The sequence below is a fragment of the Mycteria americana genome, unplaced genomic scaffold (assembly GCF_035582795.1).
Source record: "Mycteria americana isolate JAX WOST 10 ecotype Jacksonville Zoo and Gardens unplaced genomic scaffold, USCA_MyAme_1.0 Scaffold_43, whole genome shotgun sequence".
In the NCBI taxonomy this organism is placed as follows: Eukaryota; Metazoa; Chordata; class Aves; order Ciconiiformes; family Ciconiidae; genus Mycteria; species Mycteria americana.
This window is the reverse complement of record NW_027445630.1, coordinates 704,034-717,332: the sequence shown is the minus strand read 5'-3', so window position 1 is coordinate 717,332 and position 13,299 is coordinate 704,034. Positions and strand designations below refer to the sequence as shown.

The 13,299-nt window shown below is 56.1% G+C and overlaps 2 protein-coding genes across 10 annotated transcripts in view; both read left to right on the top strand.

Moving 5' to 3' along the window:
- Window positions 1-13,299, top strand: part of SNRPD2 (small nuclear ribonucleoprotein D2 polypeptide) — a 70,281-nt gene that overhangs the window by 33,516 nt on the left and 23,466 nt on the right. The window lies entirely within an intron of this gene.
- The window catches only part of ARHGAP35 (Rho GTPase activating protein 35), a 30,241-nt gene that overhangs the window by 1,311 nt on the left and 15,631 nt on the right, over window positions 1-13,299 (top strand). For 8 of the 9 annotated variants that reach the window (XM_075490006.1, XM_075490005.1, XM_075490004.1 and 5 more), the window contains exons 2-3: window positions 396-482; window positions 8,863-12,767. In XM_075490006.1, the coding sequence (XP_075346121.1) occupies window positions 9,069-12,767 (3,699 nt within the window). In that variant the 5' untranslated portion in view covers window positions 396-482; window positions 8,863-9,068. Of the gene's footprint in view, window positions 1-395; window positions 488-8,862; window positions 12,768-13,299 lie in introns of all 9 variants that reach the window. The other variant, XM_075489997.1, reaches the window with a different exon arrangement.

Below are 13,299 nucleotides of genomic sequence, written 5' to 3'. Positions count from 1 at the left end.
ATTTCCGAAATCTTCCTCCGCCGACCCGCGTTCCTCCGGTTTTTCCGGCACCGGCAGCGATCCCCCCCACCCCGAGACGAGGTTGGGGTTCCACCGGAGCCGCCCGCCGGCAGCTGCCCCGGCTCCCCCGGAGCAAAGCCGTCGTTGCGGCGATGCCCACCGGCAATTAAAAAAAAAAAAAAAACAACCAAAAAAACGCCTTTTTATTCGGTAATAAATTGATGGCGCCGGCTGCGGGCCGGAGAAACGGTTAAGGCATTCGCCGGGAGATTAAGCTTCGCACAATGATTCTTTATATTTGGGGGTTTTTAACGGAAACGGGGGCTTTGATTTCTCGATAGTGATTTTTATTTTATTTTTTTTTATTTTTTTTTATTTTTTTTTTTTTCCTCCAGGAGCTGCCGTATCCGCACGAGCCGCCGGTAATTGGCATTTAAATCCGCAGAGATAAAGACGGGCCTGACGCGCGCTCGGGCCGGCTGGTGATGTAATTTTTAATGGCCTGAATTCATTGATTTCTGCTTTCTCCCCGCCGACCCGGGGAGGGGTGGGGGTGGGGGGGGGGGGCAGATTTGAGAAACCGCTTGATTTGAAAATTAAAAACCCAAAAAGGTGCTGAGCCGGGCGCCGAGCCTGCGCCGCGGAGGACGCCTGCTCCTGCGCCGGGGCTCCCGCTGCTTTTCTTATTCCCTCCCGATTTGGGAAAGCTTAATTAGGGTAACGCGCTCCGTCAGGCTTTTGGTGGTGCTTAGGAAAATAAATTTAAATTTTTTCTTTTTTTATTCCCCCCCCCCTTTCTCCTTCCGCGTTCCTGGGGGTTTCGGGGCGGCACCGCTCACCTCCGAGCCTTGGGGAGCTTTGGCCTCTCCTTTGCCACCCTGGGGGGAAAAAAAAAGGGGGTGTTGTGGTTCTGAGCTGCGCGAAACGTCCGATTTTGGGACTTTCCTTGCTCGGGTGTTCACGCGTCTCCTTGTCCCGCTCGGAGGATGGGATTCGGGGAGCGGCACATCCGAAACGGCATCCTTTGCCGGAGCGTAGCGCGAGCAGCATCTCCCGGAGAGTGTCGGTGTCTGCGCTCCGGCTCTTCCTTCCTCTCCGCACCCGCTTTGCTCTTCTTTTTTTTAGTCTTTAGGTTTGGTTTTTTTTTTTTCCCCTTCTTGCCCAGCCGGCCTCGGTTCCCTCCCGGTGTCTCCACGCCCGCGTCTGCTCCCCAGGTGGGTTTTCCCTCCGTCCTCGTGGCATCGCCCGGCTCGAGGTATCAGCAAATGGTGATTTTTGGAGAGGTTTGGGCTTTACCTGGCTCCGGAGTAGTTTTGGGGATGCCAGTTTGGAAGCTCGTCCTCTCCGGAGCAGCGCGATCCGACCGTGAGCATCTCGTAGAGGTCCGTGTTTTCATACCTGGATAATTTTCTGCCGTTCCCCCAAACCACGGTGGGTTTTCTTGATGCCGGTGGAAGGAGGAGCTGGTCCCCTCGGGAGCCGGGTGGTTTGGCTGGGGAGCGTCCGGCGGGGCTGTGAAACCCCGCGGAAAGACGCCCGATGAGATAACGGCCGAGGTCCAGCCTCCCTGCGGCCACGTCTTCCCTCCCCGCCACCAAACTCTGGTTAAACCAGGATAATCAGGGCGGTAGGCACGTGCTGAGCTTCGTGCCCGCGGTGTCTGTGGCCGCCCGACAGCCGCGGGGCAATGGCGGCCCTCGTTTTGGGGTGAATTGGCTTAATCGGGGCGGGCGAGGGGTTGGGGCGGTGAGGTCCGCTCGTTTTTTCTGACGGAAACGGGATTTCTCGCGGTTGCGGTCGGGATTGGGGGGCGTAAAAGCGACTTTTACGGCGACGCGAGGTTTCGGCGGGGCTGTCGCGGAAGGTGATGCTCGCGTTTGCGCTGGGCTCGAAGCCCGATTAGTCATCCTCTGGCCGCGGCCGACTTAAACGGTGTGCGCCAGCGTTTGGCTGGCCGGGCTGGGACTCAACGGTTGGTCTTTGCTCCTTCGCTGAGGGACCTCTATGATCCTCATCCTTTGGCCTCGTCCTCGTTGAGTCATTTGGACGTTGCCCCGGTTTATTTTCCTTGAAAACGAGTTTCGAGTCGGTTAGCCGGCGGGGCGGGGTGGTTGACGCTCTGGTACCTTCTCGGCGAGGTGACCGGTGGCGGAGCCGTTAACCGCCCGGGTTGGGTGGGACGGACGGCTCCGTCCTCGCTGCGGAGATGTTTCTGGTGGGCTTTTGCTCTGGTTGGGTTGAACGCCTCTGGGGCTGTTGGTGGCAACGCACCGGGAAGGGCTCCGGTTGGTCCATAAATATAGATATATATAAATGTACGGACGTATACGTTGACTGCAGTCAACGGCTTGATGTCCAAATGGCGATCAGCCAAGAGCGGTGTCCCTCAGGGGTCCGTACTGGGACCAGTACTGTTCAATACCGTCACCAACGACCTAGACGGTGGGATTGCAGAGGACGCCAAGCTGAGCGGTGCCCTCGGTACCCTCAAGGGAAGAGCTGCCGTCCAGAGGGACCTGGAGACGTTGGCCAACGTCGACCTCATGAGGTTCGCCGAGGCCGAGCGCAAGGTCCTGCAGCTGGGTGGGGATGATCCCCATTCCCGGCGCAGGCTGGGGGACGGAGGGAGGGATGGAGAGCAGCCCTGCGGAGAAGGACGTGGGGACGCTGGGGGGTGACAAGCGGGCCGTGAGCTGGCAACGTGCGCTCGCGGCCCAGAAAGCCGAGCGTCTCCTGGGCTGCATCCAAAGCAGCGTGGGCAGCAGGTCCAGGGAGGGGATTCTCCCCCGCTGCGTCCGGCTCTGGGGTCCCCAGCGCAAGACGGACGCGGACCTGCTCGAGCGGGTCCAGAGGAGGCCGCGGAGATGGTGCGGGGCTGGAGCAGCTCTACTGCGGGGAGAGGCTGAGGGAGCTGGGGTTGTTCAGCCTGGAGAAGAGAAGGAGACCTTACTGCGGCCGTTCCGTCCTTAAAGGGGCGCGTAAGAAAGCCGGAGAGAGGCTTTTAGCAGGGTCCGCGGCGACAGGACGAGGGACGACGGCTTTAAACTGACAGAGGGGAGGGTTAGGTCGGACGGGAGGAAGAAATTGTTTGCGATAAGGGTGGTGAGACACGGGAGCGGGTTGCCCAGAGAAGTTCTGGATGCCCCGTCGTGGGAAGTGTTCGAGGTCAGGTTGGCCGGGGCTTGGAGCGACCTGATCTAGCGGGAGGGGGTTGGCCTGGGTGGTCTTTGAAGCTTCTTCCAACCCAAACCCTTCTGTGACTCTCTCTATATATACACACATAGACGTATACGCGTATATAAGCGTCTACGTGTAACCCTGCAGTCTGAGTCCTCGTGAAGCTGTTGGCGGAGCCAACGACTCAACCCAACGCCGCCTTTCTACCGACCCGCCTCAAAGCTGCTTTCTCCCCTTCTCCTGCCGGGAACGCCGCTGGAGGAGCTGGCCTTGGCCGGGGAAGGGGGTTACAGCCGCGCCGTAACCAACGGTCTGCTCGTTTGTGAAACCCCCTTCGTTAGGAGAGAAGCTCGAGTCCCCGCGGAGAGCTCGCGCCTTGCCGCCCATCGTTCTTTCCTACGTGTTTGCGGAGAGCCGGTGAGCAACAAGTCTGTCTCCGCTGCCGGCACACCAAAAAAAAAAAACCCAAAACCCCAAAACAAGCCCTGTAAGAGGTTGCTTTTGCCCGGCGCTTCGCTGACGGTGAGAGCTGCGGGAGGGGAGCGTGCGGCACGAGACGATTAATATTCACGCAGCGCCGCGTATCCCTTTCCCCATCCCGATAGCACTTGACCTTTGCCTTTTGTCTCGGGACGTTTTAGAAACCTTTTCATGAGTTGATGAACGCGGCGGCGGCGCCTCGTGTTGAAGGCAGCGTTAGGGCAACTTTTAAATACCTAGATGAGAAGAAACGGCACTTTTTAAAAAAAAAAAAGATTCTTTTTTTATCCCCTGCTGTGTCGTTTTCCTGGGGGTAACCGTCCAGGATATTTATCTTAGGATGGAGAAATAACGATTTATTGGAAAGGGGTTGTAACCTCAAGGTGTATTAATTTTTGCTTAACGTTATCCCGGCCTCAGCCGCGCCTTTGCTGTGCCGCGAGATGCTCCTGGCTACCTCCTCGTTGCGGAAAAACCTTTGCCTGCCCGTTGCGAGATGCTGTTTAACCACGTATTTATTTCCTCCCCCCCCCCCCCCAACCCCTTTTCCTTTTAGTCCGAGAGATTTAACGATCCCGCTGGGGAGAGCGCGCCCGGGCCGCTTGGCTCCTGGCCAGGTCTTTCCACCGTTTAAACCATCGGATCTGTTCACGGCGCTTCGATGACGCCGTGGCCGGGTTCGCCGAAATGCCTGGGAATAAGCGCGGTTGGTTCCGGACTACCTGAATCGCCTGCTGGGGTGGGATCGTACCGCGTGCCTTTCCCGGGGAAGGGGAACGCCGAACCCGGTCCTCCCGTTTCTAATCTTCACCGTTGGTTTTTTTTGGTTTTTAGGGCTTTGAGCAAGTTCAGGTTTGCCACTTGCACAGGACAGAGCGACCGTAGGTTTGGCGTCTGAGGCTGGTCCGTGGCGCCGGGTGGTTTAACCGGCAGCCGGAGAGACGTAGAGCTTGGGGAGCAGCAGGATCACCGGGCAGCTCCGGATGGTTTTGGTTTTTTTTGGTGTGATGTTAACACACCCAGAAAACGAAGCATTGGAGATGCCCTGCGTCCCCCCCAAGGCCCTGCGGGGCTGCCATTTCTTGTCTCTGCCTCTGCGTAGTCCGGCTTCTAATTTAGAGCCTTAGCTTATTTAATTGAAAATTTAATTTTCTTAAAAATGCAAAGTTCGGAGGGGTTCTGGGTGCAGGACCGTGCGGGATGGAGAGGCTTGTCCCATGGCGGGCTGCAGTCCAGCCGGTCACCGCTCTGCAAACGAGGTGTAGGTGAGATGGGAGCTGCGTCTTCTTAAACGCTCTGCACCCTGGCTTTAATTCCATCTGATTTCCCAGCGGAAACGCCGGTTCTGCCGTTATTTTTGCCCCTGGCTTCGTGCTGTGCAGAGCGCTCGGTGCCCCGGGCGTCTGTGGCAGCGGGTTGAGGAGGAAGAGGATCCCATCGACCTGGAGAGAGAGAGCTGCAACACGGAGGTCATTCCCCTTAAATAAATGAAAAGCCGTGCCAAAAACTGGCTGGCGGCATCCGCGCTGCCGTCGGGTCCCCTGCCCTTGGGGGTTTTCGAGTCACAAGCTGGAGTTTCTCCTCCCACAGCGCCCGCCGGGGCCTTCGTGACCCTGGTGAGCGCCGCAGAGAGCATGAAGAAAGCTTTGTCTCCGGTTTAATAGCGTTTGGGAAGCTGCTTTAATTGAACGTGCTATTAATTCTGGGGCTGTTGCGACACACGCACGCGGGGAGCGTTGGGGACTGGCGGGGAAAGCCGGGTTTAGCGCCGGCAGCCGCCCAGGCTTATCGGCAGTCAGGGTTGCGTGAGCTGTCGTCGCTGGTGGCTGCGGTCATACCCAGGTTTCAGGTATCTGGGGGTGGAAAATACCTTTTTTTCTTTTTTTCCTTCTCTTTGGGTCTGCTGCCAGCTTCTTAAGAGGAAACAAGGGCTAAATTCCCCCCCGCTCTGCTGGAATTAGCAGAGCGGGTCCCTTCTTCTTCCTGGTCCTCCAGGCTGGACTTTGTGGCGTAAATGAGTAACTCCTGACTCAGGGATTTAGGGGAGAAAACGAAAGCGAGCACCGTTTGACACCGGTTTTCCCCTTCCTGCGCCCTGAGCAGAGGAGAAAGGACGTCGCTTCGTTAGGCTGAGCTGGACGAGGAGCTGAGGGCGTGAGCGCACCCAAAAACGGGGTGGGTGTGAAGTTTTCTGCGGCTCCTGGGTCTCAATCTGGGGGTGAGTTCCTTATCCCGACGCCGGGCTGATCCCTCTGGCTGCTTTCCCGTCGCAGGCAGAAAAACCCGGTGGAAACGGGCAGGCTCCCGTGTGCTGGCCAGGACGGATCCCGCCACCCGTCCCAGCGCTCCCCCGAAACCTGCTCTTACACCGCTGCGCTTCCGAAACCTTTTTGTTTGTTTGTTTTTAGGTAATTAAAGCCTAATTTTAAAGGTATGAAGCTGATCCGCAGGAGGAAACGGGGGAAATGACTCGCAGGGGTTGCATAGGATGCGTGGTGATTTTTTTTTGAACTATTATCCGCATCTGATTTCTATAATTTTGGTGTGGAAACCCCACCCGCAATGTGCTCGGATGTCCCTTGCTTTTTGCCAGCGTAGGAAACGCTCGCGCGAGCGAACGTGAGCGGGATGAAGGCGACGGCGCGAAGCCGAAGGAGCTGCCTCCTCTGGAATTCGCTTTTGCTCCCGAAACCCGTTTGTGGAAACGCTTTTGCAACCTCGCGTGCCGTGAGTTTTGCCGACGGGAGAGAAAAAAGCAGGCGGAAGTGAACAGAAAACCTGAATTTCACCAAATTAATCAGAAATTCGTCGGACGGTGCTGTCGCCCGCCCCAGCCGCGTCCTGCAATTCATTAATAAATTGCCGGCTTTGCGCCAAGGATTAACGTGGGAAGCGGTGCAGGATCCTCCACGCCGGCCCTTCCTCGCCCTTGTTGGACGCTTGGTACATTGCTGCCTTCGCTTGTCGCAGAATTGGTCTCGGAAATCAGCGGCTCCGCGGCTCCAGGGGGTTTTATTTTTTGCAGAAAATTGGGAAAGCGGTTTTACGTCGGCGAGAGGGCTGGACACAGCCGGGGAGATGCTTCGTCGTGCGGCGCACCCGAGGATAACCCATCTGTTGCACGAGATTAAGCGTTTCGGACCCAGATGGTTAAAAGCTTAAATCAATCTTTGCAAAGATCCAAACGACCCATTTTGGGGACTTTCTGCTACTGGGACGCGGTGAGAAAATTTACAACCGGGAGGGAATTCCACCGTCCTGGCGCCCGTGCCGTGTTTCCAGCCGCCACGTCGGCTGGGCTCTCCGGCCGGAGCACGGGAGCGTCGGAGAGGAGACAACGGCTCGCCGGTTCGGCCGCCGGTCAGACAAACCAGTTAAAACAGCGCCAGGAGTAAGCTGGGGCGTGCTGGTGTCTCGCCAGGGTCCGGGTGTTTGGCACCCGCCCGGGCTCGTCCTCCAAAATGGGGAGAAACGGCGAGGATTGAAGAAAACCACGGGAGGAAGAGCGGCGTTCCTTGCGGAGCTGCAGGAAAAGCCGCGCAAGCAGCCCCGAGCCCCGGCCGGCCTCCCGGGGAGTAACTGCGTTCCTTCAAATTGAGCGATGAGTAATTATTTGAAGTAATTAAAGGTTTGACAGCGGCTCGGCAGCATAGTTTACATTGCACCGGTGCTGCGGCTGTTACGCCCTTTTACCTGCAAGAGTCTCACCTTGAGGAGTGCCACGCGCTGCCGATAAGTGATGTTCCCGCGGGAAATAGCACGGCCGCGGAAGAGCCAAGAGTTTGCAGACCAACTCCTAAAATGCCCCAAATCCTTGCGTTTAAGCCCAAACACCCACTTCTTCTCCGTGGCCTTTGGATCGTGTAACCCGGTGGCTCGGCTGATGTGGGTGACCTCGTGGAGGGGTGAAATGCAGGGTTGTTTTTTTTTTTTGTTGGTTTTTTTTTTTTGAGATCAAATGAACGTGAGGGTAGGTTTTTGAAAGCAAAGCGCCCGACAGCGTGGCAGGTTCGCAGCGGCCTTTGTCTGTCGTGTGATTCAGTCCAACTGGGGAACTGGTAGAACTGCACCATCCGGACATCAAAGCGGAGGAGACGGTGTGGAAGGCCGTGCTCCTTGGGTTGTTCTGACGACCCGTGGTGTCATCTGCACGCGAGTTAATTTTGAGTTTGCCGTAAGCTGAAAACTCTTCCGCTGTTTGATTGTAAAGCAAATGATCTCAACTGCCGTGTTTCGTAGAACCGCAGGTGGTTTTAGGTTGAAAAGGACCTTCAAAGATCCATGGGCAGGGGCATCTTCCGCTAGATCAGGTTGCTCCGAGCCCCATCCACAGAGTCGTAGAAGGGTTTGGGTTGGAAGAACCTTCAAAGACCACCTAGTCCAACCCCCTGCCGTGGGCAGGGACATCTCCCGCTAGATCAGGTCGCTCCAAGCCCCGGCCAACCTGATCTTGAACGCTTCCCACGATGGGCCGTCCAAAACTTCTCTGGGCAACCCGCTCCCGTGTCTCACCACCCTCATAGTTTCAAGAGCAGTCATGGGGATCGTCCCTCCCTCGAGCGCTGCTCCGTCTGGGAGGACTTCCTCTCATCGGCTGACGTTTTGGGCACGTTGGGCACCTCCTCAAGGCTTTAGTTGGATCTCTGTGCCTTTTTTTTTTTTTTTTTTTTAAACTATTCTGATCCTATTAGACCCCATCTGCCTGCGGCGAGCGAAGAGGTAATCCTCCTCCCGGTAGAAGCGCTATCGGGCGTTAAGCCGGCGCTACGCTTGATCTTAAGTCAAAAGGCAAAGAAAAGACGGGACGGTTTGTTTCGCTCGCTTTCTTTTCGGCGTTGAATCGGAAACGCCCACGAAGCAAACCCACTCCGCCGTGCGTCCCCTCGTCTTGTCCCTCCGCCGCTGCCCCATTTTTCCTGCTCCCTGCCCGGCTGGGGGGCAGACCGTGACCTTGATCTGCCTTCGCAACGCAGTCGGCTTGTGGTTTGCGCCCACAAGCCGCTTGCGATGACGGTGGGGAAGCCGTGCCCGCCGCGGTTAGCGCTTGGTCGGATGCTGCGGCTGGCGCCTCTTCGCCGCTGTCGGTATCTCCCCGGCGTCGGCGCTAGCGTTCGAGCGCGAGGCGTATAAAATCGTACAGGCAGAATCAGGTCTGCTTTGGGGTCCCTGAGCTGAAACGCTGATGGTTTTTTCTCTTTCTCCTAGGGGGAAACGTCGGCCGTCCAACGACGGGGACCAGCAAGAACTGAAGCGCTGCTGGTACGTACAGGATGGGAACGACGAATTTCATCGCCCCGGCGCCCTGCCTGGCTTGAGAACTGTCACCCCGCCTTCCACCGAGCTCCCAAGTCGCACCGGGTGCCGGAAACGCTAATCCTCTCGGAAGCAGTTGACTGGGACAGGATGTGTGGATGATGATGATGGCAAGAAAGCAAGATGTTCGCATTCCCACCTATAACATTAGCGTGGTGGGATTGTCCGGGACGGAGAAGGAGAAGGGGCAGTGCGGCATTGGGAAATCCTGCCTTTGCAACCGCTTCGTACGGCCCAGCGCGGACGAGTTTCATTTGGACCACACTTCGGTTCTCAGCACCAGTGACTTTGGGGGAAGGGTGGTCAATAATGACCATTTCCTCTACTGGGGGGAAGTTGTGCGTTCCCTGGAGGACTGCGTCGAATGTAAAATGCATGTTGTGGAACAGACGGAGTTTATCGACGACCAGACCTTTCAGCCTCACCGCAGCACGGCCCTGCAGCCCTATATCAAGAGGGCTGCTGCGACCAAACTGGCGTCGGCTGAAAAGCTCATGTACTTTTGCACTGATCAGCTTGGGCTGGAACAGGACTTTGAACAAAAACAGATGCCGGATGGAAAGCTGCTGGTGGATGGCTTTCTTCTCTGCATTGATGTTAGCAGGGGTATGAACAGGAACTTTGATGATCAGCTCAAATTCGTTTCAAATCTTTACAATCAACTAGCGAAAACAAAAAAGCCCATCGTGGTGGTCCTGACAAAGTGTGACGAAGGCGTGGAGCGGTACATTAGGGATGCACATACTTTTGCCTTAAGCAAAAAGAACCTCCAGGTCGTGGAGACGTCGGCTAGATCCAATGTGAACATTGACTTGGCTTTCAGCACCTTAGTGCAGCTGATCGATAAAAGCCGGGGAAAGACTAAAATCATCCCCTACTTCGAAGCTTTGAAACAACAAAGTCAACAGATAGCTGCTGCTAAAGACAAGTACGAGTGGCTGGTCAGCCGCATCGTCAAAAACCACAACGAGACGTGGTCGAACGTGAGCCGCAAGATGCAATCCTCTCCGGAATATCAGGATTACGTCTACCTGGAAGGAACGCAGAAAGCCAAAAAGCTGTTTCTGCAGCACGTCCACCGCCTCAAGCAGGAGCACATAGAGCGCCGGCGGAAGATGTATCTCGCCATGCTTCCTCAAGCTTTTGAAGCCCTCATCCCGGACCTGGACGAAATAGATCACCTGAGCTGCGTAAAAGTGGAGAAGCTCTTGGAGACGAAGCCGGACTTTCTGAAATGGTTTATTGTCCTGGAAGAGACGCCCTGGGATGCCACGAGCCACATCGACAACATGGAGAACGAGCGCATTCCCTTCGACCTGATGGAGACCCAGCCCGCCGAGCAGCTCTACGAAGCTCATTTAGAAAAGCTGAGGAATGAGAGGAAAAGGGCAGAAATGAGAAGAGCTTTCAAAGAAAACCTGGAGACTTCCCCTTTCATCACGCCCGGGAAGCCCTGGGAGGAAGCGCGCAGTTTCATTATGAACGAGGATTTTTACATGTGGCTGGAGGAGTCTATTTATATGGATATCTACAGCAAGCACCAAAAACAGATCATAGAAAAGGCCAAGGAGGAGTTTCAGGAGCTGCTCTTGGAGTACTCGGAGCTGTTTTACGAACTGGAGCTCGACGCTAAACCCAGCAAGGAGAAAATGGGCGTCATTCAGGACGTCTTGGGTGAAGAGCAAAGGTTCAAAGCTCTGCAGAAGCTGCAGGCTGAGCGGGACGCCCTTATTTTGAAACATATCCACTTTGTGTACCACCCGACGAAGGAAACGTGTCCGAGCTGCCCGGTTTGCGTAGACTCTAAAATCGAGCACCTGATCAGCTCCCGCTTCATCAGGCCCTCCGAACGCAACCAGAAGAACTTGCTCTCGGACTCCAACATCGACAGGATCAATCTGGTGATCCTCGGCAAGGACGGTTTGGCGCGCGAGCTGGCCAACGAGATCCGGGCGCTCTGCACCAACGACGACAAGTACGTGATCGAAGGTAAGATGTACGAACTGTCCCTGAGGCCGATCGAGGGCAACGTCCGGCTCCCCGTTAACTCTTTCCAGACACCCACCTTTCAGCCTCACGGTTGTCTCTGCCTTTACAACTCGAAGGAGTCGCTGTCCTACGTGGTGGAAAGCATCGAAAAGAGCAGAGAGTCGACCATCGGCAGGAGGGATAATCACTTGGTTCACCTTCCTCTGACGCTCATCCTCGTTAACAAGAGGGGGGACACCAGTGGCGAGACGCTACATAGCTTGATACAGCAAGGCCAGCAGATCGCGAGCAAGCTGCAGTGCGTCTTTCTGGACCCCGCGTCCGCTGGCATCGGGTACGGCCGTAACATCAACGAGAAGCAGATCAGCCAGGTTTTGAAAGGGCTGCTGGACTCGAAACGCAACTTAAACCTCGTCAGCTCGACCTCCAGCATCAAAGACCTGGCGGACGTCGACCTTCGCATCGTCATGTGCTTGATGTGCGGCGATCCCTTCAACGCGGACGACATCCTTTTACCCATCCTGCAGTCCCAGACCTACAGACCTTCGCAATGCGGCAGCAGCAGCTCCGTCCTCCTCGAGTTATCCATCGGGCCGCACAAGAGGCGCGTGGAGCTCTCCCTCCTTTCCTACCATTCCTCCTTTAGCATTAGGAAAAGCCGGCTCGTCCACGGGTACATTGTCTTTTACTCGGCGAAACGCAAGGCGTCCCTGGCCATGCTCCGTGCCTTTCTCTGCGAGGTGCAGGATATCATCCCCATACAGGTCGTGGCGCTCACGGACGGCTCCATAGACATCCTAGACAACGACTTGAGCAGAGAGCAGCTCACCGAGGGTGAGGAGATCGCCCAGGAGATCGACGGCAAGTTCACCACGATACCTTGTAGCCAGCCGCAGCATAAGCTGGAGATTTTCCACTCGTTTTTTAAAGACGTGGTGGAGAAAAAAAACATCATCGAAGCCACCCACATGTACGACAACGTGGCCGAAGCCTGCAGCACGACGGAGGAGGTGTTCAACTCGCCTCGAGCAGGCTCTCCTCTCTGCAACTCCAACCTGCAGGACTCGGAGGAGGACGTTGAGCCCCCCACCTACAGCCCCTTCAGAGAGGACACGTCCATGCCTGCCCTGCCCAAAGACCACTCGAAGCTTTCCATGGAGCTGGAGGGGAACGACGGCTTGTCTTTCATTTCCGTCATGAGCACTTTTGAAAGCAAGCTGAACAACAAAGTACCTCCTCCGGTGAAACCAAAGCCCCCCGTGCATTTTGACATTACGAAGGGGGACCTGTCGTATTTGGAGCAGGGGCATCGGGACGGACAGAGGAAGTCCGTGTCTTCTAGTAGCTGGTTGCCCACCGACTGCTTCGATCCTTCCGATTACGCCGAGCCGATGGACGCCGTGGTCAAACCCAGAAACGAAGAGGAGAACATCTACTCCGTGCCTCACGACAGCACCCAGGGCAAGATCATCACCATCCGAAACATTAACAAAACCCAATCCAACGGCAGCGGTAACGGCTCGGACAGCGAGATGGACACCAGCTCCCTGGAACGGGGCCGCAAGGTGTCGGTTGTTAGCAAGCCCGTGCTGTATCGGACGCGCTGCACGAGGCTGGGCAGGTTCGCTAGCTACCGAACCAGCTTCAGCGTTGGGAGCGACGATGAGCTGGGACCTATTCGAAAGAAAGAGGAAGACCAGACTTCCCAAGGGTATAAAGGCGATAATGCCGTTATCCCCTATGAAACGGCCGACGGCGAAGATCCGAGGAGGAGGAACATCCTGCGCAGCCTGAGGAGGACGACGAAGGTAGGCTGGTGCTTTCTGCCCTTCGGTCGGGGGATTCGCGGGGTGGAGGTCGGGACGTACCGCCGGGCGTAAAGGCTGAACGAGGGCCCCTGCCGTCGCGTTCACGGCGCGTTTTTCGTGTGTTTACTGATTGATTGAGCGTAGGGCGAGCGCGGAATCTCTCTATTTTATTTTTTTATCGTGTGTTAACTCGCTGCCGGCGTGGACTGCGTGAACTTGCGGTCCTGTAGCAAAATCGCCTCCGTCGTTTCCACCGCGGGCGTTTGGCTCTGACGACTTCATCCTCGCGACGCGCTTCTAAGAAAGTTCGTTCCGCCCTCGGAAATTATGAGTTTTGAGGGACAATTAACCGAAACGTGGGTGCTTTGAAACGTGGCCCCCATCTGCCTTGTAAATTCTCTTTAACATGGATGAACGTCATGAAGTTACTATTATCGGCGTAGAGTCGTTTAAAGAAACGGGGTGTGTCCGACCAGAGAAGACGCCGGTAAGTTGAGGACACGTCCAAGTCGTCCGTTGCCACTTTTGGGTG